General features: G+C 48.7%; 3 protein-coding genes across 3 annotated transcripts; 2 read left to right on the top strand and 1 right to left on the bottom strand.

Moving 5' to 3' along the window:
• Positions 1-2,983: 2,983 nt before the first annotated feature.
• On the bottom strand, positions 2,984-4,973 carry LOC111074185 (juvenile hormone esterase). Its single transcript, XM_022366890.2, has 4 exons — positions 4,086-4,973; positions 3,808-4,021; positions 3,286-3,739; positions 2,984-3,225 (listed from the first exon to the last, which is right to left on the bottom strand). The coding sequence occupies exons 1-4, from the start codon at positions 4,971-4,973 to the stop codon at positions 3,033-3,035; spliced, it is 1,749 nt and encodes a 582-aa protein (XP_022222582.2). The 3' UTR covers positions 2,984-3,032.
• Positions 4,974-14,408: 9,435 nt separating this feature from the next.
• Positions 14,409-17,946, top strand: LOC111074190 (transcription factor glial cells missing 2). Its single transcript, XM_022366895.2, has 3 exons — positions 14,409-14,536; positions 15,974-16,697; positions 16,756-17,946. Exons 1-3 carry the CDS (start codon positions 14,409-14,411, stop codon positions 17,872-17,874), a joined length of 1,971 nt encoding a protein of 656 aa, XP_022222587.2. The 3' UTR covers positions 17,875-17,946.
• Positions 17,947-18,276: 330 nt separating this feature from the next.
• Positions 18,277-21,080, top strand: LOC111074162 (thioredoxin-2). The gene is made up of 3 exons (XM_022366844.2): positions 18,277-18,424; positions 20,347-20,493; positions 20,562-21,080. The coding sequence occupies exons 1-3, from the start codon at positions 18,401-18,403 to the stop codon at positions 20,709-20,711; spliced, it is 321 nt and encodes a 106-aa protein (XP_022222536.1). The 5' UTR covers positions 18,277-18,400; the 3' UTR covers positions 20,712-21,080.
• The last annotated feature ends 1,131 nt before the right edge of the window (positions 21,081-22,211 follow it).

Raw genomic sequence — 22,211 nt, forward strand, 5'->3', positions numbered from 1 at the left:
CCCACACCCACACTGGTTCCTGCTTTCTGCAGTCTTCATTTTGCTGGATCTCCTCCATTCTGCTGCTGCCCCTCCTTTCTGCTGAACTTCCACCCAATAAATACCTGGCATTGCTGCGACCCAAGTGACTCATAAATTGTGATGTGTGCAATGCACATTATCCATAGCTTGGGGCCAGACAAACAGAGGAGTCGGAGGAGTCTCGGAGTCAAGGAGTCTGTGTCCGATTGTCCCTCTAGGCGGTGGAGACACTATTTCTGTTTTTGTTGTTGTTGCTGCTGCAAGTGTTGCTGTTGCGGCTTCGGCTGCTGTCGTTGTTGTTGTTATTTATGAGTTTTGTGATGTTTGTGCAAATTTTTCTATGTAAGAGCGACAACCGACGACCGAGAGACTGCAGTGGAGATCTCTTCGCCTTTGTTTTGCGACTGGAACTTGCCTCAGAGTCTGCTCCGCAGTGGAACTGTGTCTTGGGGCATGGGTCTCCTCTGGGGGCTTATCGCGCGTCAATTGCCAGACAACTTCATTGCTGCCACAGAGCGAAGAGCAGCGAAGAGATTCCTGTGCATTGATGTTGACAGCAGGAGTTCCAAGCACGCGTTGCAACCACAGAAGTAGGTGTCAGTCGGAGTCGCCGTCGCAGTCCCACTGCCACAGAGCTTTGTGGTGCGATTGGGAGGACGCCTCAGAGTCGGAGCTCCGAGTTGAAGCTGCAGATGGGGCCTCGAGTTGCAATCTAATTACATTTTGTGGCCAAGAGAGCTGCAGTGAACAGTGAAATTTCTCAACTGCTTTTTGAGCGATTTCCATCAGTCAATAAAAAGCAGCCAAAACCAACACCAAATGCCAGCCAAGACGGCACTCGTGTGCGTCTCTGTGGCATAGCCACATGCTCCGTTGTATGCCACAGATGCAGTCTCCAGGTCTCAGCATGAAATGCAGCCATGGACCCGAGACTCCTCCACACTCCCATCTGATATCGAGGAGGCCCTGGGGGCACAGACGTCGCTCTGGAGGATCGCTCTCACAACTTTATTTGCGCTTTTGCGATTCGCGGAAATGGAAATCGAAATCTACTGCGATGCTAGGCGAGACTCCTCTGGCCTCTTGTCCAAATATTTCGCTGGAAATTGGAATGCCAATTCCAAGTGAAACACTCCTCTACCTCCTCCTTTCCCCTTTCCGCCTTCCCTGCTCTACTTTTGCATCTAACAAATTATGGCAACATGCAACACTCAGTGCAACATATGCTTCCATACAGAGGCCGCTGCTGCTGCTGCTGACAAGCGAAACAATTAAAAACTAAAGTGAAAACGATCAAAAAGAGCAACCCCGACATACATCGGATCCATTCGGATCGTAGATACCAGGGACCGGAGTGCCCTGCAACAATTTGCATAAATTAATAAATTAAGCATTGCCACACTCAACATATCCAACTTGCAACAACAGGCGGCACTCTCTGGTGGCACCCCCGCAGGATGCAATGATGCTATAGCGTGACTCATGAATGGATTGCCTTCCAATTGGAGGGATAGATGGACGAATGGATAGATGGCTGTGTGGCAAGCGTCATATGTTGAAAGTATGCTAATGAGCAGCAGGACACACGAGCCACGGGGACGTCGAATTGGAAGCCTCTCCTCTCGGAATTGCTAGTCCCCGCTCTTTTGACATTGTCATGCTCTGGAGCGTAACCAAAACTCGAAAACCCGAAACTCCGATAAGAAGAGTGGCAATAAAAATACAAATACAACTACAATATAGTGGCAGCAACACAGATGTGTTGTGCGGTGGCACCAATCATCATCACAGAGGTGGTGTGTGTGTGGCATGTGCGGAGGTGGTCTCCACACTGCGAGAAATTACCTCCCTTAATAATGTTTCACCCTTTTATGGTAAAATAAATTCAGAAAATAAAACAATGTTAATAATAAATAATAATAACAAATAATAATACTAATACAAAATATATCTAAATTTCGTATGTGCATTTACTTACACGTTGTTATTTCCACTCTCTCCCATTGCTGCCATTGGGAGAAGCTAAGCTAGGCCTGAAAAGAGAAAAAGCACAATAGATTTAATATTAATACAGCCATCTCGGTCCGTTCCTATTTTCTTAATAAATAGTCAATTACTTTTGTGATTATTTAAATAGCATTTTTATACCCGACCAGTGGGTTTTGTTGTGGGTGGTGGTGTCCGGGCCCCGTCCGCCGCCCCCGCGCCCGCCCCCCCCGCCGCCGCCGCCGTCTGCCGCGCCGCTGCCGCCGTGGCGCCTGCCGCGCGCGCCGCCTGTCCCCCGGCCCCCCCCCCCCCCCCCCCCGGGGCGGCCTAAGTACGAAAACTAAAACGCATGTGGCCCTCCGCCTCTGTCGTCGGTCTATCCGATGGATGGCCCCCTCCCCCCCCCCCCTCGTGCGCGCCCCTGCGGGGTGGCTGGTCGTGTTCTGTGTTCTGTTGTGTGTCGCGGTCATGCCAAGTGCGCGGTCGGGTTGGCGCGCGCCGGCGCTCCCCCTCGTTTTAAATATATAATAATTACATATGTGCATTGATCATTGATCAATAGGCATATAATTTATTCGGAATCAGCCAGAACGGACTACTATATTTTACTCTGATATTTTCCGCTAATAGTAATTCCCTGTAATTTCTCTCAGTGCATGCGAGCATTGGCACGCGATCAGCGACAACTGAAAACGAGAGCCCATAATGCACGGAACGACACGTACCACAACGAGTCGTAGGACTGTTATCGGTTGCCCCTCCCCTCTCGCAGTCGACTGTCGTATAATATATGCACCCACACAGACGATGACACCCTCCTCCCCCCACTGTAAACAGACCCTAAAAACCCATCGAATTGGAGGAAAACTCAACAATAAATATGCCAATTGGCTTCGTCACTTGGCAACTGAATGGAAAAGAGGATCAACAACAACAACAGCAGCAGCAGCAGTTGGAAAACAAAACAATAATCGAATGAAGGCCAAGTGGCATGTATTTCAAGTACAGTAGGAGACAAATCATATTCAGAGAAAGAAATCCTTTGTTTGGCGACGCCAATTCAAGGGAAAGAGACGCTTCCATATCTCATACCTCTCTGAATTGAGATTCTCCTGTAGGATGAGCTCATCGCCAATGTCCAGATAGTAGCGTTTCTTGAAGCTAAAGGGACGCCAGCGGATGTCCCGCAGAGCAGCATCCGTGGGTTTATTGGGGTCCCTGAAAGAGGATTCGTTAGAGGAGAGATTCGTGGAGAGGATGGAGCAATGTAATGGTTACCCCTTGTAGGCAAAGGCCGAGAACATTCTGACCATTACGTCCACCATTCGGAACTCGTCGTCATCCTCGGTGAACATGCGGCTGATCGATGGCTCCACAAACAGATACATGAGGTCGTCGTGGTGCACCACCCCGTAGGGGGCATCCTCCGGATAGTAGATGTGGCTCCTACCCCCCTGATACGCGAATCGGTAGTAGTAGACCTTCGTGGACCTCGCAGCCAAATGCACGAATCGATGGATCCCGAATCCCGTGAGAGCATCCGAGTAGAGGGAGGAGAGGGCCGCCAGAGAGCGATTGGCATCGATGGGCTCCTGCTGGAAGTAGTGCTCCCGCAGCTCCTGGCTGATGTTCCCCGCCCGAGGATCGCTCTCGTTAAACAGGAAGAAAATGGGGGCCAGGGTCTCGAAGTTCGCATTGAGAGTGCTCAGCAGGGAAGGACTTTGAAGGATTGCTAGGAGGATGGAGAATAATCTCTAGAGTCAGAGGAGATCTTTGCTGGTATCTTTAAGGATCACTCACATAGGGCGGGACCCACAAACTCATCCTTGGTCATGCCCGTTATGATGGGCACCTTCATGAAGTCATCGTTCTGGTAGCTCTGCACAGGACTCTCCACGAGGAAGCGCTCCTGCCCAAAGTCCGGCTCCACCACGGGCTTCCACAGAATCAGCGGATTATTCCGCCCAAAGTCGAACATTCGCGGCAGGCTATTCGCGTACTCCAGATAGTGTTTCTGTGGGTGTACAGGATACTTCACTTCCTCAATCTTTGGGTAGGAGACCCCTCCAATGGCTTACCCCTCGCATGCAGTCAATCATCTCCGTGGTGTTGTCCGTGTGGCAGCTCAAAAGCGTCGCCTGCCTCATGGCCACCTCCATCTGGTGCTCGGGCAGCGTCCACTGCCCTGTGACGGCGCCACTCATCACGATCGCCCGATGGAAGAGGCCTCGCGACATGGGCGACACCATGTGCAGGGTCACAGCCATGGCGCCGGCACCGTAGCCCAAAAGAGTGACCGCATTGGGATCCCCGCCGAAGCGGGAGATGTGCAGCTTGATCCAACGGAGCAGCTGCACCTGATCCTTGAGGCCCATATTGCCGGGCGCCTCCTTCGTGCCGGTGGCCAGGAATCCCAGCGACCCCAGGCGGTAGTTGAACGTAACGAGGACGAGGCTGCGGTCCATAAAGTACTGTGGACCGGCAAAGTTCTTGCTCTGCCCCGAGAGGGAGTAGAAGCCCCCCGGGTGGATGAAGACGATCACTGGCCGCCGCACATTCGGCTGCGATTCGTTGGGCAGCTCCTTGGTGTAGACATTCAGCCGGAGGCAGTCCTCGCTCACATCGTCGCTCACGAGTCCCGGCTGCGGGCACTTCGGCCCATCGAAGGTGGCATCGAAGACATCGTACCACTGCTCCACGGGCTCGGGGGGTCTGAAGCGAAGTCGCTCCACGGGTGCCTTGGCGTAGGGTATTCCCCGAAAGGCAAAAAAGTTGCGCCCCGACTGGGAGGGCAGGATGGTGCCTCTGATCTTGCCCAGGGCTGTGGTGATGACCAGATCGGAGAGTTCTTTGTTGTATCCAATGGGATCGGAGGAGTCTGGCTCTTCCTCCTCGGAATCTATGGAATGGCTCCGTCCGCAGAGGAGCAGCAGCAGCAGCAGGTTGAATCCACAGAGACGCCACATTCTGACTGAAGGCTGGAGCCGCGGATCCCTCGCTTTTATAGGAAGGAGTCCCCACTGGAGGAGCCCAGTCCAGAGTCTGGAATCGCGGGGATTATGTCACCATAAAGTGCTGGGAATTGATGCGATTCTGTCTGTAGAATGACATTGGGCGTTGGCTTCCATGTTCTTTGCGATGTTCTCTGCCCCGATCTTCCCTTGGGAGAACTCTTCCCATATCCAATTGCATTCAGCATTTGCAGCAATCCATAAATAACACGCGGCAGCAGCAGCAGCAGTCTCTGCCTTCCACTTCCCACACACACCCATCTACAATCGCGAGTTCCCGTAGCAGGGGCACGCCACATTGCTGCGCCTACGCAGGAGATACTCCTGGAGTGCCACGGACTGAGGCAGAGCCACAGACAGATTCTTGCTCCAGTTTTTTTGTTTCCCAACGTGAGAACTTGTTTGCGTGCTTGCGGCTTATTAGAGATTAGGTGTGGTGCTCCCTTCTCTCACCTCCCCACTCCCCTCTCACTCTATGAGGGGTTAACCTTTGTGACCTTCCCATCAAAAACGAAACACCAGATACAGATACACAGAGATACAACGATACAAAGAAGATCCTTAAATGCCCGCTAATAGCGTTTAATGGCGAGCACAAAAGGTGCGCAAGTCATAAACTTTCCACCACCTTACCTCACCACACACCCCTCCACTCCACTCCAATCCGCTCTACAGTGGTGGCTGAAGAAACCCACGAGACAGACGGACAGAGATAGAGAGAGATCACCAGAGAGAGAGATCCCTTGAGAGCCGATGAAGTGTGTTAAGTGTTCCTCCATTGTGTGCATGCCTCCTTCCTCTTCATTTGTTTCCTTTCTTCCGCTCTGTACCGTTCCTTTCCTTTCCCTTTTTATTCCTTCCTTTATTTCCCTGTGAGTTCCGTGCGAGAGCAGCAGACAAAGGCGTGCTAATTGGATTTATATTGGTCGATTCTCCTCTCTTCCTCAGCTAAAGGGTCGCCTCTGCTTCTGCTCCCTCTCCGGACGGTAGTTGCCAGTGTGAAAACGTTTTTTTTTTCCAAACTTATCCCATAAATATCCGCAGATATTTCTCAGATGGGAAGCCATTTACTTGACACGGAAACCAATAAATTGAATAATTCAAAGTGTATGCCATAACTTCTATTGCAATACAAACGATATTTTCAGGGGAATTCCATCGATGGAGAACTTAAAAAGAACTAAATTCGAAGAACCCTTAAAGTTCTTACAGTGAGAGCTTCAGCAATAGTATAGTAACTTTAGTTGCAACTTAAAAGCGATGACTTCTTTAGCATGCAATTGCAGTCGTACTTTCAGTTGCAGCTGAAGAGCTGCATCTTCCTCTGTGGCCAGGGGACATCTTCTACATCTTCTAGACTCTGTCTCTGTGTGTTTGGTAATTCTGTGGTCGTCGGCTCCTGCTATTACCAGGCAATTGTAGCATCAACGTGAGGCACGGGCCCGGCAGGTGGCAGGCCTAAGAGACGCCTTCGATTGACTTCGAGACACTAATGACACGACGACGATCCCTTGCCATGCGCCGCAGGATATGTCTGTGTCTCTGTCTGGGCGAATCTTGTCTGTGGCAAGGTGTGAGATGTGGTGTACGTCCGACGTACATGGTGTTCGAGAAGGTGTGAAGTGTGTGGTGTGTGTGACTCCGATTTGCCCTCAGGGCGACGTCAAAGAGAGTTGAGTTGTTCTTGAGACCCCGTGGAGATTTTGTGGGATTTTCCTTATAAAAATGTTTGCCGTTTAATTTTCACTCACGATTTAATTAGTTGGCAAATGTTGACATATTAGGAACCCAATCCATACGATCCGAGTGCTGTTGTGTGGTCTTCCAGGATGAGGCCCATCCTGGATCGATCCTTGGAAAACACTGATAGCAATCGAAATAGAAAACGAACTGACAGCAATCTCTGGAGGTGGCTCTTATCCTTCGATCCATATCCCATATTTTGCACGACTGTCAAGGGAAGATAATTTATATCCCGAAAATTAGCATCGAATGCGAATGCTATTCATTCTATACCTCCCTTCCCTCCCTCCCTCCCTCTCTCAGAATAAATGTCCTTTGACTAATGAAATGTTTACGCTCCTCAAAATGGAGAGGCGACCACCCGTTTCCCTGTTTCCCCCGCCAGTTGCATATGCGATGCGAGTGGTGGCCCTTTGGCCGGTGACGAGGTCGTTCTGGGCCAAATGATTCGAGTAATTTATGGCCCATGGCCCACAATATCGTGGTGGCTGCCACACATCTCCTCCATCCCCTTCCCCTTCCACCTCTCTCTCTCTATCTCTTTGTTGTTTTTCGGGTCTGTTGTTTACCTTTGAGGATTTTTGGGCGTACAAATTCCACATAAAAATAAGAATTTTCGCCATGGTTTTTCGGGTTTTCTATTCCCAATTTTATTTCTATTATTTGCGTGGTCTTTCGTCCTGTTTTCGGGTCCTTTGCTAATTTGAATTTCGATGATAGTTCGCCCGCGATTCTGTTGTTAATTAGTGGGTTTGTTGTTTCGAGTGGTTTTTGTGTGGATTTGATGGGGCATGCAGCCACCTTTTGGGCACGCGACAAAAAGATGCATACGCTGCTTATGCGGGAATCGGAGGATAAAGATGGATAATTTTTTTGCATTTATGGATGGTATATGGAGAGAGAATGATTTCCATTCAATTGATGTAAAATCTGTTTCCCTCCTGGTGGCTCCCTTCTTGGCTTACACTTCTCCTCCTCGAATGGCACTTTAAATATCCATTAGGCCAGAACTCTCGACCTGCTGCCAAAACAGCTGCTTGCCTTGTCTGTTCCGAAATATCAATCACTCTCCTCTCCACTTCCCTCGGAATCAGGAATCAGCATATGCAAAAAAAAAATAGAGGGGCACAGCAGCCGAAAGATACTACGGTAAAAACTGTCAAAGGCAATTGTCAGTGGCTTTGTTTGGACTGTTTCCATAGGGCGGGAATCATAGACAGAAGACCGAACAGCAGATCTCTTCAGGGAAGAGCAAAGTGATTGATCATATGAGGGGAGGGAGGAGGAAGGGAGGGAGTGGCTTGTAGCATCAATACATCAATCTATCAATCTCGAGTGGGGGGAAGGAGGCTTCCTATCACCGAATAAATGAACGTGGGAGTTTTTCGGTTATTTCCGATGTTTGCACCTTTCCTGAACGCGAGTCTCCGCATTGAATGCCAGGCACGTGCTAGCCGTGGCCCGGGGCATGCACCAGGCATGTAAATCTTGCCTTCTTTGCGAGTGCCCAAGTGTCGTCTAGGCTCATGCCTCATGCCGCAGCAGTGGCTGCATGGCAGCCACAGCAAAAGGAGCCAGTAGGCCGTCCACCAGCATAACTTGTGTCCAAAGGAGAGGCTGGCTGTTGCAGCTGTTGGGTTGGCGGCTTGCCGCAGTCTGCAGTCTGAAGTCTTTCGTCTGCTGCTTGCCACTTCCTCTGCTTCGTGGTCTGCTTGCAACCCGTGCCGTCTACGTGCCCTGCATCCATTGCATCCATAGTATCCCCCCATCCCTCACACCGTGCATTGCATTCCCATTCCCATAATTTTGTTCAAACTAAATTAATTGTTGTTATTATTTACTTTGGTTCTTAACTCTGTTCTCTTTAGCACCTGTTCTCATGTTTCCCTTCGCCTCCTCTGCTCATTGATATTCCTTTCAGATCCCACTCTCTCTGCTTCCCCCTCCGATTCCTCTCTAGATCTGTCGATCTGTAATCCCCTCCGTTTTGATGGGCGGCTGATAAGTTAAGCTCTCATGAGCAAACATAATCATAATCGTAATCGTAATTAACTTTAAACGGTTATTCGAACCATTCACTTATTGGCGTCTGCTGGCCCTCTGCCACGCTCTTGAGGCAGGTCCAGTCGTGCATGCCACTGGATCTTGGATTGACTCTTGATTGTGCCCTGCCTGCCTGTCTGCCTGCCTGCCTGTCACATGCGGGATGGGGGATCTGTGACCAACAGATTTCGACGATTCAGACGACAATTGAAAGTGCCAATCGCGGATGAAAATGAAATCCGAAATCCAGTTTCCAGTTGCCAGTTTCTGAATTCTCAATTCTGGTTTATCTTTAAGATAGTTTCCATTCTCCGTATCTTATCGTGATTTCTGGAACACAGGAGCATGGGCTTGTTGAATTAATTAATTGAGAAAGGACAAGGACATATCCATAGAAGGAACCGCCCAAGAGAAGGCCAACAGATGGCACCCGAAGCATCGTCTAACTGCAACTGGAGATTCGATCGTTGCAACCTGCCTTCGATTGAGTATCGATTCTCCCATTTACGAGTACGAGTATGGGGGTCTCTCTACTGTCTCTGGAGTTCCTTGTCCCCAATCAAACTGCTCATGAAACCAAGGAACATTAGGGCCATCGATTGAGGGCACCTCCCATCTGCCACACCCCCATATCCATCCCCAAATTGAGTCTGTGGTGTCTCTGAGTGGCTCTCATTCTGCAAACAATCGAAAGAAGGAAGAATGGAAGGATGGACGGACGCGTGGCTCCAGGAGCTGCCAGCCACAGCCACTGCCACTGCCACTTGCCCCCAGAAGGTGATTACGCTGGCAATTGCCGAATTTTCAACAGTCCATTTAGCTGATTAAAGAGTGTGGCAGCCACCACAGCGACAGGGCCACGATACAACGATACAACGATGCAACGATGCCACGATGCGATTTCGGCCAATTTGAGTGATGAAGAAATGGCAGGGTCTTTAAGCACCTTCGGTGCGAAAATTACAGTCCATGTGGCAGATAATTTTGGCACCTTCTGCGGCTTCATTACATATCATATCTTCTGGGTCCCCAGTCCAGTCTTCTTTTCCGAGTAAGGAGTTCTTCTTTTTTGGTTAGAGAATGTTTTGTTTTTGGTCCCAAAGAAGTCATAAAATTAAATTTATGAGTCATAATTTTATGATCAAAAGTAATTCCCCCCGCGGGAACCGGGAAACGAGGGAGAATGGCTTTTGGCTTTGGGGCTAGTGGGGCCATCAGAGCATTCCACCCTTGTAATTGGGTTCTAATCGAACTCATTTATGAGAAGAACTACAAGAAGAACGGGGGCTCCGCCTAAGAGTGGGTTCCCTCCGAGAGCCATTAGCATAAGGAGGGGAAACCGACCGACTCTCTCCCTCCACTCTATCCTCCATCGAAAGACATTTGTCAAAATTTCATGTTTTTTTCTTGTGGGTGATGCCCGATGCTCGATGCTCGATGAATGTGTTTGCTGTGGAGTATCAATCATTCAATCAGTCAATAGACAAAATGTTAATCCATGAAGCCCTAGAGAGCTCTGCTTTGGCTTTGGGGTTTGGGTTTGTGGTTTTCGTGGATCTATTAGTGGACCTCCCAGCGTGACGACCAATTAATTGCGTAAATGGAAAGAAGTGCCTTTTTGGGTCTCTATCTTTGGGTGCCGGGTGCCACATATCACACTCCCAGCCAGAGTTAGAGGTACCGAGCTTAAGCCACAGATCGGCAGAAAGAACGAATATCTTTGGCACTGCCATAGGGGCCCGCTTTTCTCTCAGTGTAGCCTCTAAGCAAATTAATTATTCACATATTTTTGAGGTCGAAAGCTCTTCGAAATCCATTTCAAAGTACACCAATTCCAATTTTTATTGATTTTTACAGATCGATGATTAATCTCATGCGCCAAAAGCCAAAACACTTTTGGTGCCCCAATGACAGGCCCTTCTTTTGGGGAGGGGAACAGGGGGCACGCGCTCATTAGGCAGATCCCAGCGGGACTACTTCTCGGAGGTCTACGAATGTATCTATCGATGTGGGGGGCTCTCTCTGTGGCTCTTTACCTACATTAAACTACGCAATGATTATAAAATAATTTTGAGCAATTAATTGCAAAAACCCCCCAACCCAAGGGAGTGTTGCAGCTGCACCATGAACCATGAACCCCCAGGTGAACCGTGGAGATACCTCCAGTCCCATTCGAGCACATTTCAGCTGTAAAATTGTGAATATTTCTCTATCATTTCTCTCCCTCTCTTTCTCTGTCTCTCCTCTCCACCGATGCGATGTTGTTGAAATATGTATTTGTCACCCGTATCATTTGCTGTATTGCTGTTTGGAGGAGCGTTAAAGCGACAACAAACGGCAGACACAGAGGTAGATAGATGGAGGGGAATGGTAACACAGGGGGCAAGCAAATGGCCAGCAGCAGCCATTCATTTCAGCCATTTCCGCGCGCAGTTACACGCGGTATGTACTCCTCTCACTCTCTCTCTCACTCTCTTGAGGGCCCCAATCCCGTATCTTTCAGTGCGTTCAGGCCTCCCACTCCATCTCCTTTTGCCACACATTTTAATTACGGGTCACAGTCGATGAGCAGCAGCAGAAAGCAGCAGCAACAGTTGCCACTGGCCCTCTGGCCCTCTGCCACTGTACCGCTTTGCATTTCCTGTCAACAGCCTTTTCCATTTCCACTTTTCACTTGAACGCCGCCTGCCTATTGGCGGCTCGGCTCCTCCATTTCTTTTCTTTTCTTTCATTTCCTCCTCCTCTGATACTCCTCTGATGACACGGCTTCTGCTTATGCCGTTGGTTAATTGTTCCCATTGTATCTGTGGTGTATCTGTGTGAGTGCGTGTGTGTGTGTGTATGTTTGTGTGTACCACCAAGTGGACGCATAAATTGTGTGTTTTTATTTTTGTTGCCTGTATTTTAACGGTGCCCCAAATGGCGAATGCGGGCGATGCGATCAGGTGAAAACAACGAGACGACGCAACGACACGGCAGAGCATTAGCCCCCAGAAGTGCGTCACACCCCCCCCCATGCCCACACTCTTTTGCCCTTTGGCTGATCTCTCTGGCCATGATATTGTTACCACTCTTAGCTAGGCTTAAAGCCACATACATCCATAATGGAAGTGCCCTGCGAGAGATCAAGGGAAAAGTGGAATAAACAGAATTTATTCCAGAAATTTCATTCCAATTCGTTTATGAGAGTTATACAAATAGAGTACAGTTTATGAACTGTGCATTTTCCCAAATTAAGTTTATTGAAAATATCAGAGTACTTTGATATATTCTTCATTTGGTATCCATTATCCATTACGTGTATTTCCTATCACTTCATGGGGAATCATAAATCATTAAAATAAGAATGATTTACCAAAACATTTCAGAGCTGATAAAATCAGGAATAGGAATATCCCCCCCTCCATTCACTTGATTGCTCAGCCTGTCGGTTGCTTGGGGGGGCATATCCATCCTTCGACGGCGGAACAATGGGCGCCTGATAAGCGGCATAATAAGTAATTAAATTTCTGTGATTCTTATCGGATGTTGCACACACACACTCGCACATATTCATACACATGTATGCAAGCCCCTCTTCATCCTTCCCTCTCACCAAAGAACAGAACTTTAAAAACTCTCTAATATACACAGACACAAACACAGTGAAAAGAGGAAATACTCCAAAGAGAATGAGAGTGAGAGAGAGAGAGAGAGAGAGATGCAGTGTATCTGCGTGTGCGTTTATCCGACCAATCAGAATTAAGGAATTGTCGCTGCTGCCTGGAAAAAGTCTCTGTCTGGAAGGGAGCTCTGTGTATCTGTATCTGACGGATACATTTCAGCACTCTGGGCAGCTGCGGCTCCTCTTCGCCCTGTTGGCTGTTCGTGGCCGTTGATTATGCGCCGACGTCGGCTCTCGGCTATCTGTGTGTGTCTGTTTGTGTGTGTGGAGTGTGGAGTTTTCGCCAAATTATGCGGGTGGTTCCGTCTTTCCAACCATCCATCTGTCCCCCCCCCCACTCCTCAACCAACCCCTTGCCACTTGCTTTTTTGTTGGTTTTTGTAGGTGGAGCCAGACACAGAGCCCAGTGCCATGCAGTGCCACACAGAGAAAGAGCCATACTACTCGCGGCGCATCTCGTATCCATTCCTTTGTTGACAAAACTTGGCATCGCTCGCACTCCGTGGCTCTCTGTGTTTCTGTGTCTCCGTGCATCTGTTAGCGCTGAAGTTTGCTTTTGTCTGCTGCTGCCGCTGCTGTGCCGTAACGCTGCTTTTGTTTTTGTCTCTTGCACGCGTAGGAGTATCTGTCAGATACTACTGCCGCTGCACAAACACGGTACACAGAGTACAAAGCGCTCGCTCCTCTCACAGGTTGCTCATACAGTGAAAGGTCGTCCGTTAGCATCCGTTAGCTTAGCTCCCCTTGTTCAGCACGTCGCGTGTGCTGCAATTCGTGAAATTAGCGACGGCTAAAAGCGCGCTACCCGTGAGATACTTCCTGAGCATCTTTTTACGTTCTCCCTCTTCTAATTGGATTACAATGATCATCGAGTGCTGTGGCAGTTGTGAAGTGAAAAAGATACAAAAAGAACTGTCTTTCGAGTGCTTCCATTAGTGGTATCCACTGGATACATTCCACAATCAAAAGTATCTGTGCCGCACTGGGATTACAGCAGCTGATCACACATTTGGATTCGCTTGGAACATGGTTGTAATGTAAGTGAAGCAGAGAGAATGAATCCGATATTTGTCGAGTAGGGAGAGAGTTATCTTCCGGATGAATTATCCCCAAAGTAAAGTGTATACTGAATAAATGAGAGAGTACAAGTAAATTTGAGGCAATTACAGCGATTTGGAGAGGGGGGAACTGCACAGAACATGACACCTACGTCAGCCGACGACCGGCGTCCAAATGTCAATTGCCAAATTTAGCGCCAGGCGGAGCTGGAGATGGAGCTAGGACCGGGGTTCAGGATATCATGAGTGGAGTGGACCCTTGGCCCTTGGGAGTCCGACCTTGATGACCCTTTTTTCTCTTTTTGGGGGTGGGGTTTTTTTGGGGGGGGGGGCCCCTTCTTTTGGGGGGTGAACCACACGGTGGAGTTGGGTGTTGTGCGACCGCAAGGCAGGCGCATGCTTATCTAGCTGCGGCCCAAATCTACAGTTACTCCCACCAGGAGCGATCGTAAATCAAAGTACATACCAACTTGGTCAAGAAATAGTTTCCCAGGCAGAGATCAGATTAAATTTAAACTCAAATCCAAATCCGTCCTCAATGAACTCAGTTCCGTGCTGGTTTGATACTGCTATCGAGCCTCTGCTCCGTCACACGACACGTGCTTTCGTGCAAGTGTGCTTTCGTGCAATCATGGTCCCGAGCAAGTATGGTCTCGTGCAAGTATGCTCTCGTGCAAGTATGCTTTCGTGCAAGTATGCTTTCGTTCAATCATGGTCCTGTGCGAGTATGCTTTCGTTCAATCATGCTTTCGTGCAAGTATGCTTTCGTGCAAGTGTGCTTTCGTGCAATCATGGCCCCGTGCGGGTATGGTCTCGTGCAATTATGCTTTCGTTCAATCATGCTCTCGTGCAAGTATGCTTTCGTGCAAGTATGCTCTCGAGATGCGGCTTAAACAAGAATTGGAAAAGGGGGATACGAACCTGATCATGACCATCATCCGGTTCGTGCTGCCCGTGCAGGATCACACAATAAAGAAGCTGCTGCTCATCTTCTGGGAGATTCTGCCCAAGTTTTCTGTGTTTCAGCTCGCTGTATTAATATCTGTAAAGTAGCCCAAATCGAACTTCCAATTCGCAATCTGTTGACACACATCCATCCCATCTCCAAATACAAGCTCCGCTCCCCCATGAGGCATCTCTGTTCCACACCTCCAAAGAATGTGCCACAAATCAAACGATCAATGAGCAGGGGGAGCAGAAAATGTAAATGATTTCCAACGCTTTATTATCACACGCTGGCTGTAGCATGTGGCCTGTGGCATGGGGGGCATGTGCACCACAACTTAGTTAATGTGGCACTCCAATCGCGACCGATCCATAGAGATGCCGCCGCGGGAGGGAGACCACACACAAATCCCCCAATAGGCGGGGGCGCATAGCAATAGGTCGGTGCTGGGGCAGGGCCAGTGAAAGGGACACAACAACATCTCGAATATAGTGGAATATAGAGACATATTTTCTAGGTGACAAACTTATTATGAGATTCCCAAAGGGAACCCAAGGGAACGAACGGCAACCAGAACGAAGTCAGATGCAATCAACATCTGAGATAAGCGAGCGACTAACGAGCGTTCCCTCCCTCCTCCTCCCAAGAGACACCAAGTGTCAGGCAGTCAATTTACGGGCCCAAAACAAAGCGCTAAGAACACCGATAGCCGACACACAAGCGAGGCAAGCGAGTCAAGCGACTTGCCACACGACGCACAGAACAACAGGTTCAACACGAAATCAGAGGGGGGACCACCAAGTGATTGAGACGACACGACCCCAGGCACACGGAATAAGAATCAGAATCAGTGTTAGGGCCAGAGTTATTAGCAGAGTCTTAGCCAAGAGTCGAGAGCCGCAAGCCGCAAGCTGCGAGCTGCGAGCGTTCTCATTCGAGCAACCTGCTGACTTCCAAGTACACATAAAAACAAAAATGCTCGAGGGAGCGAGAGGCTGGGGCCTGAATCGAAACAAATTTATGGCTAATTGCAGACCGCGAGCCGCACTAAACGATCGTCCACACTGCCACACACTCCCTTCCACTCCCACACACGGCGTGTCTCTGCCTCTGATGCCCCCCTTCAATCAAGTCGATCAACTCTCAATCTCCGAGTCTCGTGCCTGACTCAGCCGACGGCGCTCTGCGCTCCAAACTGGCGCTCAAATTACGATTCCAAGCATTCGGATTGGATTACAAGAGCCAAAGAACGGAGCTGGGTCTGAGGCTGAGGCTGTGGCTGAGGCAACGGTAGATTTATGCATCGTAAATGCAGCAGGGCAGAGCAGGCATTTCATTTGATTGACAGACTGAGCGAGCTCCCAGAGTGAGCTTCACAGTTTAGGATGCAATTAAGATGGAAATTCCTTAAACGAGGCACTAAAAGAAAAAGGGAACATCCCATCCAGAGTGGGGGATCAAAGTAGAGCATTGGAGTCCCAGGGATTACTCATCCAAGTAGATCTTCCCTCCACAGAAATGGCTACAGCTTCAAGTCGCAGCAACTCCTCAGCAATCAGCAGCAGCAAGAGAACCCACACAATACCCCACAACAGCAGCAGCAGCAACAACAGAATCTCCTCTCTGCCGGAATGACGGTCAAGACAAAGCGGGACTGGGACATCAATGATGCCATTGTGCCTCATGTGGCAGACATGGAGTTTGACGAGTTCAGCGAGTGGAGCGACGGGCATGTGCGGCACGTCTACGCGGTGCACAACGAGGAGGCCAAGAAGCACATCTCCGGCTGGGCGATGCGCAACACCAACAACCACAACGTGAATATCCTCAAGAAGAGCTGCTTGGGGGTCCTCGTCTGCTCCCAGCACTGCGTCCTGCCCAACGGAACGAGGATCAACCTGCGTCCTGCGATCTGCGACAAGGCGCGACGGAAGCAGGAGGGCAAGCAGTGCCCCAACAAGAGCTGCAGGGGCGGGCGGCTGGAGATCAAACCCTGCCGCGGCCATTGCGGCTACCCCGTGACCCACTTCTGGCGCCACTCGGGGAATGCCATCTTCTTCCAGGCCAAAGGAGTCCACGATCATCTGCGTCCAGATCCAAAGAACTCGAGTGTCTCGAAGCGAGCCTTTGGGAGGATTCCACTGGGAGGGAAATCCTCTGTGGGGGCCACGAGCACGAAGAAGTCCGTCATTGCGGGATTGGTGAAGCAAGTGAAGCAGCAGCAGGTGAGTGGCAGTCCCCTCCAATTGATGGATATCTTAACCCCAAGAGTGTATCTTGCAGCAGAATCTCATGGGAAAGGGCAGCAAGGGGCATCGTCCTGTGGCAGCCAGCAATCCCTTGAGCCACTCTGCCGCCTCCGCTTTGGACATTTATCCGTTCACTGGCTGTGGCAAGTGTCACACCACTTACAGCCACTGCACCTGCCACACCTACCTGGAGGGCGGCCAATCCTCCAGCTATGCGAGCAACGGAGTATCGGGAGGATGGCCGCTGAATGGGGCGGAATCCACGACGAATCCTTGCGAGAGCTCCGCGAATGTGTTCACGGTGAACCACCAGCACATCACATACAACTATCCCACCATCTACCATGCCACAACGGCGGCTGCCACGGCCCCCAGCAAGTCCCCGGGTCTCCCGTACGCCTGCATCTCTGATCTGGCGGCCGCCTCCTATCAGCAGCAGCAACAGCAATCCTCCAGCGGCGGCAGCAGCAGCTACAGCAACGCCATGTGCCACCAGGGTGCCACAGGGTGCATCCCGTACGAGCCGAGTCCCCAGTTGGCGACGCCAGAGCCCGAGTTCATCAACTACTCGCAGATCAAGCAGCACCTGGGGGGAGGAATCCATGAGGAGGTGGCTGGCATCTGCAAGGGGGAGGGCCCGGGGCAGGGGCATCCAACCGTCAAATATAATGCTACCGTGGAGACGCAGCCGCTGGCGTATGCGGAGGAGAACTACGACTATTACTACAGCAGCCATCGGGAGTCGAAGGGACTAGTCCAGGACTACGATCTGCAGCAGCACCACCCCCACGCCCATCCACACCAACAGCAGTTCCCCGGGGCCGTTTCCTCCGCAGGACACTTTTACGAGAGCGCCAACGGATACAACGGAGTCAGCTACTTCGATACGGGAACCACAGGGCCGCCCTCCTCCGTGTCCACCTCTGCCTCCGCCTCTGCTGCATCGAATCTCGATCCTGGCAGCGCCTCAGGGTACGGATCCTACTACGATCATTATTCCTCGTACGAACAGCAGATGGCACAGATCACACAACCCTCGATGGGAGTGGCGCCCCCGCCACCTCCCCCACCGCCCACGCTCACATACCATCACCATCATCATCACCATTTGCACCACCCAGCGGCAGCATCTGCCACCCATGCGGCACATTGATAGCTGAGTACTTAAGGAGAGGAGCGGGGTAGGAGGAATCACTCACTAGTTAGTAGCGTTTAGTTTAGTGATAGTAAATATTGGCGAAATCTTAATTTCCGAAACGTATTTGTAGTGTTAACGAATTGCTTTCTTTTAAAATAAATTATGAAAAATGTGTTGATTTTCAAGCCGTTTGAATAACCGTTGCAAGCAGCGCCCTCTGTTGTTCCAGAAATGTCCGCTATGGTAGTAATGGCGCCAGCTAACAGCATTTTAACAGCTGTTCAGGCGCAACAACAGACGAAATAATAACATCAAAAGCATATGTTAGCAATTACATTATTTTCTGGCATCGCCATGAAAGCTCTCGTTGCTTGGTATATTTACGGTATACCATGAAAATGTAAAGGTATATTTCGGTATACATTCGCGGTCGAGCGAAACGAGCTTGCGTCGTGGCGAAGAGCTGATAATTAAGTAACTTTTGTACATTTTCTACCGCCGGTTCCCCCGCTACACAAGCACCAACCTCCCAAGCAACATAATGGTTTACCAAGTGAAAGACAAGGTGAGTGTGAATCATCCGTGAATGAATGTGAATAATCATTGTGTCGAGCCGAATTCCGGCTCCAAGTGTGGAATATCCCCAATAAGTAACCTTTAACCCGCTCATCCAATCGGTGGCATAGAAAGAGCAGTGCAAATGGAAATGGAATTGAAATTCCTCTTTTTTTATTTCGTTCTCCAATCTCCACGCTTTTGCCATACGTTCGCTTACGACGAATAGAGGGGGGCGAGGGCAGCGGCGGTGGCCCTCATGTAGTGTTGTTGTCGCTCTGGCGGCCCCAACGAATGTCAGGGGGAAGATAAAACACAACAGCAGCGAAAACATTCGAGAAAGAAAGCCAAAAACCAGTATGAGAATAGCATAGAAAACAGAGAGAAGAGAGTAGTGTAAGGAAGGGTATGATATCATCTCTCAAAGATGACCATTCCGTTTGTCCAAATGTCGTGGGATGGGAACAACACAGCAGAGACAAGAGCATACAAAATAGTGGAATTTTTTGTTCATTCGGAATTATTATTGAGTAATCTCTTCCATAGATATAGTCCACGAATGTGAAATGAATATGTGCGAGTGTATTCAGAGCATGAGTTAGCTATAAATCGCTATCGGGTCTCGGGGTTACGAATACTTGTAATCGTCGTACTCGTGTGGAGGGTACAGTGTGTACTGTTTTTACGCGCCATTTAGAGACAGAGAGGGAGAGTGAGAGCGTCGGGCGTCGGGCGTCCCCTCGGAAAGGGGTGGAAACCGGTTCAATGATTGCCCTGCTAAAATTCTCATTCTCATTCCCAATCCCCTTACCCTGCCCAGTCGTACAAGTATCAAAATACTAAATATTGCGTCAGAGAGTGAATATTTCGTGTTCTCTAGAGTATTGTGGATTTCCTCCACTTAGCATTTAATGCACTAAACAAGCGACCTAATAAAAATTCCATTTGTTCCATTTGGGGTCTATATTTATATACATACACCGAAAACCGCAAGAAAATATATGCCTGGTTATCAGAGGAAACCACTTGGTGGATCAACCAGAATGTTCCTCTAAGTAATTTTGAAATTTAATTAATTTGCAAAGTGATTTAATCATGGAATGAATCATCGATAGATCACCTTTAGATGTGTTAGTCATCTTTAAATGCGTTTCCCAGAACTTGTTCCGTTTATGTTAATTCATCAACGAAAACCGGATCCGGATTCCCATTCCCACCCCGGGGGAGTCATTCCCCACCTGCCGCATTGCCACATGCCACATGCCAGTAATTCCATTAGAGCTGTTCCTTCGACTCCTCCATTTGCGATTACCATCGCGCATACCCGCAAATTAATTAGAGGTCACCTCCGCGGAAAACGTGACAGAGGCGGGGCACCCAGAACACACAAAACACAACAAACAGCACACAGCACACAACGCAGCCTTTCATTTCACTCTAATATGTTCGTGTCGCTGGAGGGGTGTAGCATGCGCCGCATACGAGTATCAAAATGGAATTTATAGGTAAAAATATAATCCAGAAACAATTCTGGTAGTATATTGATTTCGGTCCGAAATTCCGACATGGCCAGAAAACATTCAATCGAATGGGCAAAATGTATGCCATGGGATACAGATCGAATCGAATCGAACACACAATTATTGTAGTGCCAGAACCCCATTAACATCTGATTAGCACCTACAGAAAAGGCAGGGGAAAGGGATTGAAGGGAAATGGGGTTTGTGGGGTTGCCAGGCAACACTTTGTGGCAGAATAGAAAACTACAAAATACTGGCCTTATCGCGCACATGTCAGCGATAAGCAGAGGGTGTGCTATACTACAGTGGTAGTATGGCAGACAGACAGCGAAAAGTGGGTCAATCGGGGATGGAAAATCTACACTTGATAACTATTCTGTATTCTGTAACCCCTCTCGTCTCTCTCCCTAAGGCTGACCTTGATGCCCAGCTGAAGCAGGCAGGAAGCAAGCTGGTGGTCCTGGACTTCTATGCCACCTGGTGCGGCCCCTGCAAGATGATCGCCCCCAAGCTGGCTGAGCTGGCCACGCAGTACGCCGACAACATTGTCATCCTCAAGGTGAGAATGCCCTCTAGAGTGCATCTCGTCTCAATCACTTAATCACACATCTCCCTCTCTATATGCAGGTCGATGTGGATGAATCTGAGGATATTGCCATGGACTACAACATCTGCAGCATGCCCACGTTTGTGTTCATCAAGAACAGCAGCAAGGTGGAGGAGTTCGCTGGCGCCAATGCCCAGAGGCTGGAGGATGTCATCAAGGCCAACATCTAGGCTGGGAATGGGGATCCCATTCCTCTACGACACCTCAACGAGTTCTACATAACATTTAGTTAATTATTCCATAAGTGCAGCTCAGGAGGATCAGGATCCGGATTGTTGTTTGTTGTCCGCCAATCGATTTCCCCAAGTAAACAAAAAAATTGAAGAGAACTGCAGTGCAGCTCCTGAAAGGAAGGGAGGCGGAGGCACTTGCAGCAGCAACAATAAAGTGAGATACAAGTGGCTTTTAATCGTTTAAATATTTGCTTAATTAACAATCAAAAAACACACACAAAACGAATTGTAGACATTTGTACTCCCCACAAGCGTAAAAAACTGTATAAGAAATAAATGTAACACCCGTTCTATCCGTTTGTAAAAGATTGATTTACATTCATTCATTGCATACATTGGGTGGTGGCAAGTGGCGTGGCCAAGGGCTTACGGGGGATGGAATCCACACTCTTGAAATTCCGAATATTGCGAAATGGTAGCCAAGTCAAATATCAGTAAAAGGCCCATAGAGCTTCGTAATCATCCAGACAATTGCTGCGATTAAAATTCAGATTAGATAAGATACGGATCGGGGGTGAAATCTACGAATGGTTTTACTTTTTTTTCCCCAGGCTACCCATCTGTGACTATTGTTTAAAGGTATAAATTATAATTCTGATCCTTGGGATTATGGTGGATAGGTGGATATCTTAATCCATTTTGTTTTTTAAAAATACTTTCCCTGTTTTACGTTAGATTTCAAATTTGAAAATTAGCCAAGACTTGAACCCAAAATAAGTATATGCTACTATCCAATGCAACCCTGTGCCCACCTAATATAGTTATACCTTGCGCTAGCATGCTAGCCTTTTTCGCTCTCAATTCGTGGAGAGTTTTCAAAATTTGCTCTCTTTTCAGTGGAGAGTTTGCAAAATTTGCTCTCTTTTCAGTGGAGAAGAGAGTGTTTTTGTGGAGACTTCCCCTTATTTTCGTGGTGTGGCAGCATGTTGCTGAAATTTTTCCCATACAAAATCAAATGTATCTTACGGGAACGCGTATGGAATAAAGATTCATTGTTTTGTCATTGTTTCTGATCCTTGTAATGCCAAGGATCATCATAATTCATTTCTTTTTTAAAAATACTTTCCCTGTTTTACGTTAAATTTCACATTTGAAAATTAGCCAAGACTTGAACCCAAAATAAGTGTATGCTACTATCCAATGCAACCCTGTGCCAGCTGTCGGTGATGGTGGTGGTGGAGAAGCCAAAATATAAGCAATTATAAGGTGAGGCACTCTTTGTGACTAACGTATTAACGTAGAGTAGCAATACTGTAGCGTAAGGAATATATAATATGAAATAAACTAAACTAAACTCTTTGAAGAATTCTCATGAAAAATAGATTCATTAATATGAGGTGAGGCCGTACGCTCCTAGAATTTCCTATTAGATGTCACACGATGCACTTGCCGCACCTAACATAGTTATACCTTGACATTTAAGCATTTGAGAGAAAA

The sequence above is a fragment of the Drosophila obscura genome, unplaced genomic scaffold, assembly GCF_018151105.1.
Source record: "Drosophila obscura isolate BZ-5 IFL unplaced genomic scaffold, ASM1815110v1 contig_179, whole genome shotgun sequence".
Taxonomy (NCBI): Eukaryota; Metazoa; Arthropoda; class Insecta; order Diptera; family Drosophilidae; genus Drosophila; species Drosophila obscura.